The sequence below is a fragment of the Phascolarctos cinereus genome, unplaced genomic scaffold, assembly GCF_003287225.1.
Source record: "Phascolarctos cinereus isolate Bilbo 61053 unplaced genomic scaffold, phaCin_HiC Scaffold_726;HRSCAF=1367, whole genome shotgun sequence".
Classification (NCBI taxonomy): Eukaryota; Metazoa; Chordata; class Mammalia; order Diprotodontia; family Phascolarctidae; genus Phascolarctos; species Phascolarctos cinereus.
In genome coordinates this window covers 37900557-37919232 of record NW_027556098.1, presented here as the reverse complement: position 1 = coordinate 37919232, position 18676 = coordinate 37900557, and the positions used below count along the sequence as shown (strand labels likewise).

General features: G+C 34.0%; 1 protein-coding gene and 1 long non-coding RNA gene across 4 annotated transcripts in view; one reads left to right on the top strand and one right to left on the bottom strand.

Moving 5' to 3' along the window:
• The window catches only part of SAMSN1 (SAM domain, SH3 domain and nuclear localization signals 1), a 63610-nt gene extending 52428 nt beyond the window's left edge, over positions 1–11182 (top strand). The window contains exons 7-8 of the mRNA XM_078146467.1: positions 2498–2648; positions 10158–11182. Of these exons, the coding sequence (XP_078002593.1) occupies positions 2498–2648; positions 10158–10357 (351 nt within the window). The 3' untranslated portion in view covers positions 10358–11182. The remainder of the gene's footprint in view (positions 1–2497; positions 2649–10157) is intronic.
• The window catches only part of LOC110212811 (uncharacterized), a 113726-nt gene that overhangs the window by 8575 nt on the left and 86475 nt on the right, over positions 1–18676 (bottom strand). For 2 of the 3 annotated variants that reach the window (XR_013482832.1, XR_013482834.1), the window contains 2 exons: positions 17383–17550; positions 12861–12933 (listed from right to left, as the gene is read on the bottom strand). This is a non-coding gene — a long non-coding RNA (uncharacterized LOC110212811). The remainder of the gene's footprint in view (positions 1–12860; positions 12934–17382; positions 17551–18676) is intronic. The other variant, XR_013482833.1, reaches the window with a different exon arrangement.

Genomic DNA, 18676 nt, shown 5'->3' with positions numbered 1-18676 from the left:
ATGTGTTACTATTCAGAAAAAATGCCATGTTAAAAGGACTTTTAAATAAAATGACCTTAGCTGAGGCCTTTTTAATAATGAAAGTTATTATTGGATAAACTACTAGAAAAATCATCTTGGTGTAAGGAAGTATAAATCTGATTAGGTTTACTATTTTAGTTAATTTTCCATGTGATAAATAAATATTTTTCTCTTGTATTTAATAACTAATTATTGTATTAGGACCAAGGTTTCTCCCTTTTCTACTTCCTCAACCAGAAATGTGGGAAATTTATCTTAAAGGTTTACCCAGGCCAAGATCTAATCAGACAGTAAAAGAAATTCTAAGTTTGGGCTAATGGGTGTACCCCTGCTCATTGTGTTTGCTCACAAAGTCCTGGGAAAATGCTGGTTCTCCCTATTGTCAAGAAAGGTGATGTGGAAATTGATGTCTCTTTGACCAAGATTTGGGTGATCTAAGTCAAGTAACCCAAGACCCTCATTTTAATATAGCCTATCTCCCATTATGTTAACCAATCAATCAGAGTTGATTGGCATTCTTCAGGCACACCTACTCTTTGAAGGGCATATAAACTGTGAGCCCACTGCCATTAGGGGGGCTTTTGGTCTAAAAGAAACAGCCAAATGATCATCCTTTTATTAATAATGTTCTGGCTTTAGTAATAAAATGATTAAATCATCCAGAAACTATGTTTCTTGAACCTTTATAATTGCTACACCCACAATCTAATGTTCTGCTACATGGAAACAGAGCTATATTCCTATCTAAACTATAGATTTATTATTTATTAGGTTGAAACTTAGATCCTTTACTGCTCTTATTCATTTCTTGCCTAGAAGGGAAGGACACAGCCTTGTTCTAATCATAAAATAGTTCATAATAAAAAATGTATCAAAACCCAGTTTTCATCTAATTAGTCAATAAGCCAGTCAGCTAACAAGCATGTATTAAGTGCCTATCATGTGGTAGGCACTGTGCTATTTATAATTCACAAATCCAAATTGAATAAAATTTCTTGCCTATTAAAATTTGAATAGAAATGAATTGGAAAGGGAGAGTAAATTCCAGACAGTTCCCTAAACCAAAAAAAATTTTTTCAAATAGATAAACTCAAATTGATGCACAGATGTAAAAATCCTCCATGATTAAACTTATAATGGAATTATCCCTCCATGCTGATCAAGCATAGAGTGATAAATTAAATGAAACTTTCTAATATCAGATTTTATGTGTTTTCTGTTTGAATTAAAATAGCAGATATAAAGTTACAAATAGGTTTAACAATGAAGCATAAAAACTTTAAAAATATTTATTTTATATATCATTTTTTCACTTTTTCTAATCTTTTGAATTTTTAGATAAACAAGACAGTGTACTAGAGCTTGCAATAATCATTGTCACTTCCAGATTTTCAGATGCCATTAATATCTCTTAAAATAAAGTTCTGTTAATCTGATAGAGAACTCTTAAATTCTCTAATCCTATTAAAATCCAAGTTGAGAGTTTACTAGTCATTACTAAAAACAGTCAACCTCACTCTAAATCTCTATGATATTTGCTATATGTTTATAGGATTTTTATATTCATATATTTTCTATGTTTTTGCAAAATACAATTGTTTCTGATAAGTCTACTTGGTATCTACCATCTCCACCACTTCCCTTTCGACCAAAAAAACGTTCCCTGTGTCATAGAAGTGCAGGGGGCAGTTATAAAATCTCATTTGGTACAAGAAATAATAGATCTGAGTTCTTCAACCTGAGAGTCATATTATTGACTTCGTATAATCCTTGCCCCAAAAGAACAACATCCAAAATGAAGTAATTGAATTTATCCCTTGGGATCCTATACATGTCATGAAATGAGTTGTTTTCACCTTAGATCTCCTATGAATTACAATCTACAAATGGAATGTTCACATAAAAAGGATGAAAGGAAAATGGACTTCCTCCTTACTGACACCTTTGGGACTTGATCTGGCTTTGAAAAGTGAAGCTACATGAGACCACAAGCAAAGCTATAACCAGGAATCCCAGAATTTTGTAGTCCTGGCACATAGTGGGTGCTTAATAAATGGTCACTGAATTGACCTGAAAATTTAATTTCATGGAAAGCCTGGTGGAGAAACAGTAATGTAGGCCCCTAGGAAGCAATTCACTTTAGAAGCAATCATATAGCCCATTCCCTCTTCTTCCTCTAACTTCCACTGGACCATTATTCTGCTTACTCACCCTTTCCTACAGTTGACTTTCTTCCATTACTCCTCTAGGGGTAGAGACTGGCAAAATACTTTGAGGTTCTGGAACGAGCTGAGCAGGAAAAACACTCCTTTGGGTATCAGCTTTATGGCTCTTACCAAAGCCCCCAAAATCATTTTTATACAGTTTATAATCAGATTCTGCATGTTCTGTGGATAAGAGGTGTGACGCTTTATAACTGAGGTGTATACATACACATACAAAAGCATATATAGTTAAATTATTTTTTTTTGTCTAGGAATATACTTCAACATTTTTGCTAAATGGTTATGAAACCCTGGAAGATTTAAAAGATCTAAAGGAAAGTCATTTGGTTGAACTGAACATTGAAAACCCGGAAGACAGGATGAGGTTGCTATCAGCAACTGAAAATCTGTTTGATGATGAAAGTAAGTTACCATAGTTTTATTTAGCTGAAACAGATAACCATCTCAAGGTAAAGAGGAAATCATTACACATAAAGTCAGAGCTGTCTTCACAAGAATTTTACCCATTAATCTTTCCCCTAAAATCCAAACATACAAAGACATTTCATAGCAAAAATATCCAACTATATTTTTTGCTGATTGTGTTTACATATCACTAATTCATTATACTCTAAGACTTATTGATGACCATTATCCTTCCATCTGCCCCAAAAATATTAAGTCGCTATTTTCATGGTTCAGTATTAAATGACACTAAAGAAAGTCATTATACATTTCTTTTCTTTCCTTTTCACCCTGCCTTTGCAGTTTACTACCTGTGTGAGTCATTTCAATTTTCCATGTCACAGTTTCCTTATGTAGAGGGATTTGGATTACATAAATAATAAAATACAATGGAAAACAATGAATAATTGTATTCAATTAGGCCTCAGAATTCATCCTTCATATTGGCTGTGGGGGTCTATGAATATAGTTACATTACTGTTTCCAAAGTGCTCTTGTTACCTAACACAGAAAATATTAAAAGAATAAAAGGAAATTTTGAAAACACAGTTTCCTGAGCAAAAGAGTTTGGGATGCATCCAAAAATAACTTATCCAGCAAAGTTGAGTATAATCCTGAATGGGGAAAAAAATGGACATTTGATGAACTGAAAGATTTTCATGTATTTGTAACAAAAAGACCAAAATTCAATGGAAAATTCAATATAAAAGATTTAGAAAAAAATATAAGGAATATTAAAGACTAATTATAAGGTACTCATTAAGGTCAAACTACTTAAGTATTATATATGAAAATGTTATCGGTATTCTTAATACTGTCATCATTACTAAGCTAATTTGAAAGGCTGGGACTGAGTTGTATATGATGGGGTGATTCTAAAAAACAAAATTGAGTAGAAAAAGGTAAAAGAGAGTAATTATATTACAAAAATGGGGCATGAAAGGAAGAACTAACAGAGAAAGCAGGTGAGGGTGGAGGGCTGGCCATGTTGGAACCTTACTCTCATCTCGGTTGAAGAGGAAACAAGGTGTACATCTGGAAGGGTACAGAAGTCTTCTGAACATGTAGAGAGGTGAGAAAACTGGGGGACAAGATGGGAGAGGGACTTGTAGAGCGGTTTGTAGATTGGGATTTGGAAGAGTAGGGGGAGAGGATGGGGAAGAGACTTTTGGAGTGGTATGTGGATTGGGATTTGGGAGGATGCAGGGAAAGGGTGGGTGGGATGGGAAATGGGAGATGGAGGAAAAGATAAGGTAACAAGCACAGGGTAAAAAGAGAGGCTGAGAAAGAAAATAATAAGTAAAAATAAGAAGGAGGGAAATTGACAAACAGTAATTCTAAGTTTGAATGTGAATGGGATGTTTATAGCAGCTCTCTTTGTGGTGGCAAAGAATTGGAAATTGCAGGGTCCCTCATCAATTGGAGAATTGCTGTAGAAGTTGTGGTGTATGGAATATTACTGTGCCATAAGAAATGGTGAGCTCAGTGATCTTAGAAAGGCATGGAAAGACTTGCATAGAATAATGAAGAGTGAAGTGAACAGATGCAAGAGAACACTGTATACAGTAACAGCAATACTGTTTTAAGAATGACTTTGAATGACTAAGTCATTTTGACTATTGTAAATACACAAATGAAAAATAAAGGTCACATTAAAAATATGCTATGTACAGTCAGAGAAAAAACTGATAAATAGAAGCATGGATAAGATAATTTTATACACACACATATAGAATCCCTATTTGTGTCTAATGATAGCTATTAGGGCAGCATGGGGGAGGAAGAAAAATAGAAATTTACCTGATAACTTTATTATGTATTTAAAAGGAATAGCAAGTTATTCATAATAGATTTGCAGTTTCATGTGCAATTACCTTTTTTTATTATACAATGTTATAGAAATGCTTGTTTTGTTCCATGAATTAAAAATAAAATAAAGTAATAGAGTTTGAAAGAAAAAAAAAAAGAAAACAGTTCCCTTCTACTTTGGGAAATTTTTCAAATATTGTTCTGTCATCTCACATCTAGAGAATACACACATCAGAAATGAAATTTTGCTATAACTTGATTCATAGTGGTGTAGAAATGAGTACATATAAGAAATCTTCCTTTTTAACTTGTCCAACGTTGTCTCACAAACATGTCCTGTGCTTATACCACCTTCATGCTTTTGTTCATTTTCCCCTGGACCTTTTTCCTTTCCTTCTTAACCTGCTACATTTCTATCCATCCTTTAAAGTCCAACTCAGAAGCCACCTTCTCCACAAAACTCTCCCTTAAACTCCTCTTAGTTGGTAATGAACTTCTACCTTAAACCTCACATAATGCTTTATGTTGGATTTCTGTAACACATATCTCATGTAATAATGTGTTTAGCTTTCTATGTGGGTATCTTAATTCTAAAATTCTTCAATGGCAGGGGCTATTGACTAAACTTTGTATCTCCTTCAGCATCTAACAGAGTGTTTTGCACACAGTAGGAACTTAATAAATTCATGTTAAATCGAATTCATGTCTATATTAGTTTTCACTCAAATGCACATGGACCTATAGCATAGACCTCTTGAAGTTCTATAATGATAGCTCTCCTGTGCAAAGCAATAGATTCTATGTAACCATTTCTCTTTCTACTACTACATTAATTTCACATCTAGTTTTCTATTTTGACTCCTGAACAAGGATTCTGTTTCTTATAAACAACAACAATAGATCTACTTCCAAAATGTAGTGGTTTTTTATGTTTGAAAATAGGAAATTCTAATTTAGTTGATTTCATAAAGTTCTAAATAATTGCTCTAAAAAGTCACTAAAGAGAAGCCTAACAGTTATTATTAAATACAAACATATACATGAATCCTAACATGAATATACAAATACACATGCAGTCAAGCTTGAAGAGAAAAAAAATTCAAAAAAAATTAAATGTAACTACTGTTTGTGGTAGGAACATAAGCCGAAGAACTAACATTTCTTTGATGCTTAGTCTAACCAGACAATTTGAAGTTGTTGGAATATACATGTCAAAAAGATATATGTTATATATTAGACCATTCTTAATAAATACCATTTGTCTTATATATAAAATTGCACTTTAAGAAATACAGAATGGCTTCCATTTGCTGATAAGATGAGGAGTTCTGATGATTCTGCTCTGTGCAACAGTAGCTTATTTTTATCTATTACTTTCTCTATGTATATCTTCTACTACTATACTAAAGATTAAATATACACCTTCAGTGTGACTTTAGTGATAAGGGCCTTGAATATATGGCTGCATAAAACTGAGAAGCCATTTTTAAAGCTAAAGTCAAAAGCTAAAAATAAAGAATTTGGGGAAATATGGCTCAAGATTTTGTTCATCTATTTTATCTGACAGTTGAGTAATACTACTATTTAGAGAACATCCTTCTTTTATTGTTGGTTGGTTATACGAACATCTTTGGTTCATTCAAAACAAAGAGTTGAACAGAATTTTTTGGCCTTGAGGATAATAGTTGAAGTTTTAGGAAAGGGCAGAAAAATATTTCATTAAGATGACTAGCAAGGATTTAGCTGGAAGAGTGGAAGACTTCTGTCAACTTCCCCAAAGAAGGACTAACAGTGAGAAATTCTGAATTTTGCATTTGTAGAGAACGAATATTAGCAAACTTTATTCATTGGCTATCTCATATCTCATCAAGGAGGCTAGGTAATGTTAAGAGAGAATTTGGGAGGGGCAGCTAGGTGGTCCAATGGATAGAGCACCAGCCCTGGAGTCAGGAGGACCTGAGTTTAAATGCAGCCTCAGACACATTATTCTCACTAGCTTTGTGACCCTGGGCAAATCACTTATCCCTGATTGCTTCATGAAAATGAAAAAAAGAAAAAGAGAGAGTATTTGGGTATCCAATAATACTCAAAGTTGATTGTAGAATAGACAGTGTGTGGTCTATTTTATACTGCTCACTAATACCAGTTTTTTATCTAAACTAGTGAATAACTTACTTGCTTTAATAGCACTAAAAGCATCTCATAAAAGTTCTTGTTATGTTACAATTAGGGCTATTTTCAGGGATTGTAGTGTAGTGGAAAAAGAGCTGCACTTATAGTCAGGAGACCTAGGTTTAAGTCCTAGCTAACCACCAATAAGTAAATCACTCAGTCTGCATTTATTTAACATTAGGTGGCTCAGTGGATAGAGGCTTGGAGTCAAGAAGAATTCCTGAGTTCAAATCCCGCTTCAGACACTTGCTAGCTGTTTGACCCTGGGGCAAGTCACTTAACCCTGTTTGTATCAGTTCCTCATCTGTAAAATGAGCTGGAGAAGGAAATGGCAAACCACTCCAGTACCTTTGCCAAGAAAACCTCAAATGGGATCATGAAAAGTCCTTTATTGCTGAATAACAACACTTGCCAGGCATTATGCCGAGCATTAGGGATACAAAAAAAAATGCAAAAATAGACCTGGACTTTAGGGAGCTTACATTCTAATGGGAGAGGCAACATGTGCATAAATAAATATATGCAAGATAAATACAAAGTTGTGTAACCCAAGCTTCTCTGGGAATGCCCAGTTCTCCTTACATGGAGTTCCTTGTGTCCTCTACCACATGGATGGGGTAGCCTTCTTTGATTGGCAGCCTGTCTCTGAGATATTCAACTCTCACCAATTCAGTTCATGGTTCAATCTTTGGGATCTGGGATCATTGCCATCTGCACGCAGCCAATAAGAGTGACTAATCCTAGTGGAGAGGGAATGGCTCAGTCTCTAATCTTAGCAATACAGGCAGCCAAAGGGGCTACCTCGTTCCCAATTCCCCACCCCTCAACGTGGCAGACGCTGCTATGTCAGGCAGACTGGACATGGTCAAAAAGCCCCTCAATGGTGTATCTGTGTTAGGAGAACTGGGCATGCCCAGAGAAGCCCAGGTTACACAAGAATCAAAGTAACCTTAGAGGGGAAGGTGCCAGCTTCTGGTGGACTAAGAAGGGCTCCCTACAAGGGTGTATTTGAGTTGAGTCAAGACCCTAAACCAGAGATTCTAAGAGGCAGAGAAAGATAAGGGCGGAGGGTGGGTGAGGAGTGCATTCCAGGAATAGGAGACAGCTAATACAAAGTCACAAAGACCAAAGATGCAATGTGAGGAAAAGCCTATGGAATGGGGGTAGCAGAGTAATATGAAAGAAGACTGGAAAGATTGTGAAGATCTTTAAAAAAAAAAGTTTGTATTTCATCTTAGAGATGAAAGAACCCTGGAGTAAGGGTATGACATGGTTAGACCAATGTTTTAGAAAAAATCACTTTGGCAAACTTGAGAGGATGAATAAGGAAAGGGAGGGACTAGAGACAGATCACCTCTGACTCTCTGACTGTGCCTTCTGGTGACCCAGCCTGCCACTGTTACTAGGGTTTGAGGAAGTGTGTGGGTATGCATGCATGCATGCATGTAGCATGTATGTGTAGGTATGTAGACATGCATCTATATACCTATACATGCAGGTACAAATATATGCATATACCTTCATGTGAAAGTATATGCACACCCCCCAAGCCCTAGTAACAGTAGCAGACTAGGTCACCAGAGAGCACCTATGATTTCCCATTCAGGGTTCTCTGGGAACTCTGAAGGCTTGGAAAGGATGAGGATTCTTTTGCTATAGTCTAAATTGGCCTGCTTCCTCCAAATATATGTATGTGTATGTGTATGCGTATGTATATATAAAAATATATGTGTATGTTTATATCCATATTTTACATATATGTATGTGTGTATATATGCACACACATATATACAGCTTATAACCTTTAGCCTATCCTTTTTTAAAGGCTCTACAATTTAAAAATCTAACTTTAAATCTTAAAACATGCAGGTTGATAATCTTAGTTAACACTTCAGAGACTAAGGGGCCAGGCCTAATAAATTTGAATCACATGTAGTGTCAGAGCAACAAAAATGCCTGAATTTTTATGGTATAGTTACATTTTTTCATATATTGCATTGTAATTATACTCAAATTGTTTCCATTTGGAAACCATTTCCTTGACAAGAATAGAAGTCTCCTAAATGGTTTTGAGTGCTTAGCATAATGTTTTACATAAAACAAGTATTCAATAAATGTTTTCCTAATTAATTTCAGAGCTTTAGAAGACATTAGAAAAAATGTTAGATTTTTAAAATCTTAGTAGATTTGTTTGTTAAATACATTATTAAAAAGAAAATTTTAAAATACACATATATAACTAGGCATCTTTGAATTAAATTGGTTAAATTTGATTATATTAAGCACATAAATGATCTTGCTATATAAATGTGGTTCTTATTGTTAGCAAAGAATGGTGTCTAGCACAGGTAGCCAGAATGAAAAGCAGATAAAGAAAACTTTCAATAGAGTAATGTGAAGCCATCATTTTCCCTGAAAAAAATCTCCCAAAGCACATGTGTTAAAATTGATGGTGACATGCATATCAAGCACTACTGTGAGGGAAAGACTTTGGGAAAGGAAAATCAAAATTTGTCTTGTAAAATATGACATAATAATGTCACGTTCAATTTGCTCTTTCCTATTGTGTAAACTTGTTTTGATTCTCTCCATTGTAGTATAAAGGCAAAGGAAACAAACTTTCCTAGAATTGTTTGATTCTGAGTGGTAGCTATGAGAAGCATATTCGTTTTTAAATTCTGTAATATATTATTTAATAAATTCCTGCTGTTCTACGAGTTATTATAATATATATGTGTATATATATATATATATATGCTTTTGTGTATATATATAATATACATATAATATAATATATACACATGCTTTTGAGCTGAAAAATTAACAATGGACTTATTCTCAAGGCTCACTATTGATACGGATTATACATTTCAAACTACAAATGCCTTTCTCTGGTGATATCCTGAGGCATCTGTATAAGCAATCAGGCACAGTGTATATAATCTGCCTTCTCTGGCTTAGGGGCTACAGAGCTGGATTTGGAGTCGAGAAGATCTGGATTCAAATTTGGCCTCCAGTACTATCTATATGGCTGTGGTCAAGTCATTTAATCTTTCTGCATCTCAACTTCCTCATGTGTAAAATAAAAACAATAATAATACTTGCAGTAACTGTTTTACAAGGTTGATAAACTCAAGGAGATAACACATCTAAAGCTTTTTGGTGGCATTTATTTACATAGTTCTGTAATGTGTTGCAATAATGAAAAGCATAAGCCAAAATCACCCTCATGTAGTTTGTACCATATTCAGGACTGTAAATGTGTGAATCAGTACAAAAATCTGTACTTTCTGTAAAAGAACCTTGTCTTGACTGTTTGATTTCAAGCATTTTTTTTTGTGTCTAATTACATGCATTGTTTGCTTCCTGCAATTTCTATTTTTAATAGTAATAAAGTCAGAATAACTCAAAGTAATGATCAGCCGAACCTTGAGTCCCACCAAAGGCTCAACTTTGTCTAATTCTTGTCTGTTCTTCTATTTACAGCTTTAGAAGAAGAAAGTGAACCTGCATCTTTATCTTTAAAGCCAGACATCACTTTTAACAAGTCACAGCTCGATGACTGTCCAAGAGATTCTGGTTGCTATATCTCATCAGAAAGTTCAGATAACAGCAAAGATGATCTAGAGTCTGAAAATCTGTCTAATATGGCAGAGAAAATTACTATCACAGAGTCAAATGATTGACCCTTTGTTTTTCAACATTATAAGCAGATCCAAAGATGAGACTAATAGTCAATTAGTCAAGATGGAAATGCAGTAATGAATTCTAACTTTTTTTATATTTAAAAATTCTTGATGGCACACAGATTTGATTATCTTGATGTCTCAAAATTCTGATTAAAAAAATCTTCATTGTTAAATGATTTGTAGATTATAGTTGGAAGAACAAATAAGAGAAAAATAAATGTTTGTAAAAAAAAACTTTCTAAATCAAAACAGTTATTGTCCTTCATGCATTCTCAATTGTTGTAAATAGTACATGTATTTATTATTTTAAATGCTAGATGTTAATAGTTCATCATTTCTTTCTCTTCATGTCACTTTTTTTACATAAAACTCATCTTTAAAAGCATTTTACAAGTTCATCATCTTAATATTTGACCCTTAAGAAAAAGCAGTACAACCTCCATGCCTACCAGTTATAAATTTGTATGTGCAATTATAGTGATGAATAGCTCTGCCACAGACAACTGCCTATAAACTTAACTATAAATCTCTTGTCAATATCCTTCCTTTCCCTACCTCTATCTCAAGCAAGTTGTTAAAGCATTTTACCAGGCATGGTTTGTTGTATTTTTTAAATTATTTTCAATGATTTTTTTCATTGTTAAACATTTACCAATGTTTTTAAAAAGAGCTAAAAGAAGTTTAACAAGCATAACCTTTAATAAAATTACTTATAATGTAAATACCATTGATTTTGTCCTAAAATACCTACATCATGTACCTTTTGTTTCAAAATTGTCTTAATGTTGATAATAAATAGAACTATGTGGTGATTATACTGTCTAGGCTGTGTTCTTTATCAAAGGCTCTATAATTTGAGACATGCAGAGATATTTGAGACATGGATATGAAATCAATTTACTGATTTTTATATCGTGCATCCTAGTTTCTACTTTTGTATTTAAGCCACTGTGTTTATCCTTTTAAGAAGATTCCACAAGACTGCCTACAACATTTAGTAGAAAGTAAATGTAAAATAGAAACAAGTAAGACCTTTAAAAAGGTCCATATGCTGCATCTATGTCAGAGTGAAGGAGAGAAAGCAAGTCCTTGGAGATTCTGGAAAATGTTTCATGAGTACTCGTTGGTAACCTGTTCAATATCATGAAGATCTTTGTGGGGAGGTATATATAGGACATATACCATCTTTTTTCCCCACACCCTTCTCAAAAAGAAACTGATTGGGCCATCATCAATGGACCAAAGCTGGGGCAGGGAATAGCTAAACTCACTGCTGCATTTTCCTCTACCACTGCTACTCTTCCTGTTGATTCTACTTTTATTCCACCACAGCATCAACCAGACAATCAGGATTAAATTCAACAAACATTTATTATATGTCTACTGTGCGCAAGGTACTGGTGTAGAAAACAAAAAATAAACTAATTCTTGCCCTGGAGGAGATTATATTTTCAATTTTTATAGTGAATTTAACAAAAGTCAAGTAAAATGAAAGATTGAATGTGCAAAGTAGAACAGAAAAAGAGGATTATGCATGAAACTGCAAATTTATTATACATGAATTTATTTTCTTTTAAAATATATAGGGAGCCAAAATGGTGAACACTTCAACTCTCCTTCCCCCCCACCCCACAAACACACCAGGGAATAGAGCCCAACATTAACATAATGCTCCAAATCAAGATATAGGATGGGGAAATGAGCCATCATCATCATCATCATCATCAACAAAAAAAGAATCTAACTATAAAAAGCTACCATGGTAGTTTTTTATAAAAAGCTACTACGGTATAGGGAAGATCAAGACACAAAATCAGAAGAAGACAATGAAGTCAAAACAGCTACAAGTAAAGCCTCAAAGGAATAAAAAAAAATGAATGGAACATAAATCCAACAAGAATTCCTGGAAGAGCTAAAATACGTGTTTCAAAATCAAATAAGTGCAGTAGAGGAAAAATAGGCAAGAAATGAAAGCAAAGGACAAAAAGATATGATGAGAAGATAATTAACACCTTGGGAAAAGAGGCATGAAAAAAATACTAAAGAAAGAGGGATTCCCTGGGAGAAAGGAGAAGAGAGAGGTAGAATGGGGAAAATTAACTCAAATAAAAGAGGTATGCAATGAAGAGCTTTTGCTGTGGATAGAAAATAGTGGTGGGGGGCAAGTAATGCTTGAACCTCATTCACATTTAAATTGGTTAACAAAGGGAAAGAATACAAACACACACACACACATATATTTATACACACACACACACACAGATATACACATACTGAATTACTAATGGAAATCTATCTTACCCAAAGGGAAGTAGGAAGGGAAGCGGATGGAGGGGGTGATAAAATGGAGGGTAGATAAAAGAATGCAGTGGTCAGAAGTAAAATAGACTTTAGAGGAAGGACAGGATAAAAAGTGAAAGGGGATAAATAGAAGAATATAGGATGGAGGGAAATATATAGTTAGGAATCTTAGCTATGAATGGGAATGGGACGAACTCACCCATAAATGGAAGCAGAGAACAGAATGGATTAAAAACCAGAAGCCAACAATGTGTTGTTTATAAGAAACACACCTGAAAGAGACAGACACACAGAGAGTTAAAATAAGGGGGTAGAGCTGAATCTATTATGCTTCAGCTGAAGTAAAAAAAAAAAAGTAGAGGTAGCAATCATGATTTAGGACAAATCAAAAGCAAAAATAGACCTCATTAAAAGGTACAAGTAGGAAAACTACATAAGGAACCATAGTTCCTTTGAATGGTAAAGTAATGAATGAAGTAATAAATGAACAATGAAGTAATATCAGTATTAAACACATATGCACCAAATGGCACAGAACCCAAATTCTCAAAGGAAAAGTTAAATGAATTACAGAAAGAAATAGACAGTACTATACTAGTGGTGGCCCTCAACTCTCCCCTCTCAAAACTAGGTAAATCTAATCATAAAATAAATAAGAAGTCAATGAGATGAATAGAATTTTAGAAAAGTTAGATATGACAGATATCTGGAGAAAACTGAATGGGAATAGAAAGGAGCATACCTTTTTCTCAGCTGTATGTGACATCTTCACAAAAGTCAGCCATGTATTAGGACATAAAAACCTCACAACCAAATGCAGGACAGCAAAAATATTAAATGCACCCTTTTTAGACCATAATGTAATAAAATTACATTTCATAAAGGGCTGTGGAAGCATAGGTTAAAAGCTAATTGGAAACTAAATAACATAATCCTAAAGAATGAGTCAAAGAACAAATCATAGAAACAATAATTTCTTTAAAGAAAATGACAACAATGAGATAATATACCAAAATTTATGAGATGCAGTCAAAAGAGTACTTAAGGGAAAATTTATACCTCCAAATGCTTACATCAATAAAATAGAAAAAGAGCAAATCAATAAATTGGGCATGTAACAAAAAAAAAAACCAACTAGAAAAAGAACAAATTAAAAATCCCCAATTAAACACCAAATTAGAAACCCTGAAAATCAAAGAAGTGATTAACAAAATTAAAACTAAGAAACTGTTGAACAAATAAATAAAACTATTAACCGCTTATTAATTTGACTTTAAAAAATAAAGAAGAAAACCAAATTACCAGCATTAAAAACGAAAAAGGTGAACTCAACACCGATGATGATGAAATTAAAGCAATTATTAGGAATTTTTGCCCAATTACATGCCAATAAATCTAACAATTTAAGTGACAAGTATGAATATTCACAAAAAATATACAAATTGCCCAAATTAACAGAAGAGGAAATAGAATACTTAAATAACCTATCTTAGAAAAAGAAATTGAATGTATCATTAATGAGCTACCTAAGAAAAAAATTACCAGGACTAGATGGATTCACAAATGAATTCTACCAACACTTAAAGAATAATTTATCATAATATTATATAAACTATTTAGAAAAGGAAGCAAAGAAAGAATGCTATCAAATTCCTTTTATGACACAAATATGATTCTAATGCCTAAAATAGGTAGAGATAGGGAAAAACCAGAGGGGGAAAAAAACATAGACCTATTTCTCTAATGCATATTAATGCAAACATTTTAAATAAATTACTAGCAAGGAGATTATAGTAATATATCACAAATATATATAGTGATATATATACATACATATACATATATACACATGCATATACATATACATACACACACACACACACACACATACACACACACACACATATATATCTCACAAAGACATTATAACTAGGTGGGATTTGTACCAGGAATGCAGGGTTAGTTGTCATGATTGAAATAAGGATAAACTGAGGCAACAGAGTTCCAAGCATGACTAATTTGTTAGCAAGGCTACTGATTGCTAGTAAACGGGGTCTAAGGCTCCTCAGTAACCAAGGACATTCCTGACAGTCAACGCAGCTCTTTTATAGTCATAAAAAAGGAACATCAAAAGGGCAAACAAAGTCACAAAGGTCCATCAGAGTCACAAATGGAAAGGTCAGAGTCACAAGATTTATTGTAACCTGGGTGTGACTGAGTCACAAAAGCCATTGACTGAGGCACAAGATCTATAACAATATGGGTGTTATCAAGTTATGATTGGAAGAATCATGGTCTTTGCATGACCTTGGAAAACACCAGCTTCAGTTTCATGGAACAGCTTGACATCAACATTTCATAGAATAAGCATATTTCTCTGAAAAAGGGGTGGTGGGTGAATTTATAAGAATAGAATAGGGCAAGTGATGGAAACTACATGAGTAAGGAATTTAAATTCGCACTGAGGGCAAACTAACAAAATATACTAATTTGATTAAGCCTTAACAAAATAGAGGAGATTATCAATTTTCAATTTTATGATTACTCCCTTTGATCCTTTGAGGAACTATGGTGCCTCAATGGGTCATCTATGAATAAAATATAGTCTTCCTTAAGGGGAGACTGTCATAATGGCGCAAAACCATCAGGCCTAAGCTTAAAATCTCTAATGTGAAAGGAATCATTTCATATTCCATAAACCAAAGCAAGAATCACAGAAGTGGAAAAGCGAAGTAAAATGTATCTTTGGAAAACAATCTAGTACAACATTTGATCAATATCCATAATCACTAGGAACTAATTTAGAGAACAGCTTGACAGCTTAAGGCTACAAGGAATAAAATAGTCAATACCCCATCAGAGGATGATTATGAGGCCTAGGGAAAGGAGGGCATATTTAACCAAAGAAGTGAATATCCCACCTCTCACCTCCCAAGCCAGGAGAACTTCAAAGAAAACCAAGATAAAGAGTTCCACCAGTTATTATTACTTGGTGTTACCTGTGTTTCATTAGCTATTTGTTGACTGTCAGATATAATATATTGGAGCTGATGAACATTGGTGACAATTTTTACTGACATATTAGTACAAGAACAGGATTGATTAATAACAGCACAGGATCCTCCTTGGGCAGCAGTGAGAACATCCAACACTAAGCATATTTGGAGGACTGTTTCTGCTAGAGAGATAATCTCCATTTGGAGTGAGACAATACTGTTTCTGAAAAGGCCTGGATCATGTCTTGAGCTAGTTTTTCAACCTCTGAAGAAATATTTCTAATAGATTTCATTTGGTGTATTTTGCTTAAATCTGCCAGTAACAAGACTCAGTAACAATTTTGTATAATCTCTGAGGGTCTAACTTGGAAAATGAGCCTTTCCGTCTCAAAATTATCAGACAGAGACTTAGCAACAGGAAATTAATCCAATTTTGAGAACTTCTTGCTAAAACATACTCAAGGCTTGTATATCTTATAAGCCAATCACACGCACGCGCGCCGCACACACACACACACACACACACACACCACACACACACACACACACACACGTGTGTGCGTCTCATTTTTAGAGAAACCCGTTAGATCTTGTTACTTTCTCAAAATTTCCTACTCCATTTAATTAGAAAACTTTCTTGGGAAACCTGAAAACCTCTTAGAATACTTTTCTGATCTTTGCAAACTTTACTGATATTCTTTGTCTAATTTCCCCCTTAGGAGTATATTATTCTTATCTCATTTTGAAAGAAGGAGACACTTCAAGAATTTAATCTTAGGGGCAGCTAGGTAGCACAGTGGATAGAGCTCCGGCCTTGGAGTCAGGAGTATCTGAGTTCAAATCTGGCCTCTGACACTTAACACTTACTTAACTGAGCAAGTCACCAAAAAAACGCAAGAAAAAAAATTAATCTTGGAAACATAAATTTATAACCATTAGTAAGGGGGTGGCAAAACTACGAACTCATCAAATTCATATTGAAAACAGATCTTTCATACTTGCATCCTATTGTAGTAACTCAAATGTCTTAGTAGTAATCTATTAATCAACAGATACAGTATTACAAAAACTTTTACCTGCTCTGATAACAGAAATTTGATATGAAAGGAAAAAAGAGGGACACAGTTTGACAATTTCAAGATTGTCCCCTCAAAACCATAGACTGACCTGATACAAGCTATAACAAGGAGGAAAAAAACTCCTTCAGCTCTGTTTGATTTCAGGCACAAGTCATATTTGACAGTCAATAAGATAGTAATGTTCCATAGTATTCATAGGGTATAAGCCAGACCCATAATTAACCAGGTGGGAAACTGCACAATCAGGAAAATGAGTCAAGAGGATATTTTCCTTTGCCTATGCAAGGTTGCCCCTCAATTTTTCCCTGACGCTAGACATTGCAGTTCTCTGACAGTACTCCCTTTGGGCAGCACATGGCATTCACCTTGAATTTAGGGCTATTGACTTTATGACAATTCAGACAACCATACCTGAAATCAGAACTCAGAACAATATCAAATTGCAGTCCCATGCGATTTTACCTCAAATAACAAAATTTTACTAATCACAGTTTAGGGGCAGGTTATTATTCAGCTTCTCTTGTTGCACAAATAAGGACACTTTATAAATTAAGAATAGTCACCATCTGGAGTTTTATACCTATAATGAACATTAGTTCACACATACAATGAATAGTCAGTTCTAAAATGTAACTTAAGTACATACCAAATATTAACAGAGGGCCATTTCCATTCATCCTGATCTATATCTCCCCACTAGACCCAGATGGTTCTGGAGGAGAAAGTGAGTCTGGTGACTTTACAATCCTCCCTCACGTAAATCCACCTCACTTGTATGTCATGGCATCACCTCCCTGATGTCACTGGTCCTCTTCTGAGAATGAAGGACAAACAACAACAAATTATTAACAGATAAAATTTTCATGACTTTCCAAATTATCTTAGGTGCAACTCACTCTTTATTCAAAATTAACTTGTAAATTTTCTTCTTTGACTCGGAGAGGTCCTAGTTCCTCAAAGCATGGCACTTTGGAGTCTTACCACATGATGTCAGCAGGGCAAATTAGGTTTTAAGATCCACCCCAAGTAGAAAACCCAAAGTAACCTTACAGATAAGGATCTTTTAAGAGGATTTTGCTACTCTTTTCTTCCAACAGTGTGTCATCATTATTATTATCTAGTTTAAAACAAAATATACTCTATTAAATATTCAACCATTTTAAATGTTTTCACCATATTCATTTAATAGTCAAATTTATAATCTAACAGCATGTGAATTAAAAAGGAAGTTATTCTTTTAACAGTGTGTTTCACAATAGAAGAAACATTTCACATATATGGAGTCATGTATCTAAAATATGAAAACTTATTATGAATTAGGTGACATTAATTCAGTGGAATATATTTCTGGATTATAGAAAATCACTTTTGGCATTATCGGTTGATTGCATTAAAATACAATATAGAGTACTTTTCATTTCTTAACATTTCTATACAGAGCTTACCACATGCCATGCTGTTTCTGAGGCTTTTTCTAGCTTTTAAAGTCTAATTTAGAGTTTCAGAGCCCTGAATTCTGCAGTACTTCAAAGTGTTTAGTTAATGTATTTCCTAATAATAGAAGTCTTAAATGCCTCAGCGTAACTATTTGCTAACTTGCATCCCAGGGCAGTTATAAGTAATAAGACTGAAACTTATAAAGAAAAAAAATGAAATAAATGAACAATAGTTTTAAAAAGTTAAATGATAATGAAGTCAATGCCAATTTAGAAAAGCACTTTTTAAGTGGGAGATTGCCAAAGAAATATTTTGTTCAACTGAATTCCTATAAGGTCTAAATATCACATTGTTCATCCTCTGTATAAGCAAAGTACTGTGTCAAGCACTTCACAATCAGGCACCTAACAATTAGGTGTTTTTCCCAATAACCCTGGGAGGTAGGTGTTATTTCACTGTAAATAAAGTCACATTATTTTTCAGTTTCAGAACAAAAATTTCAA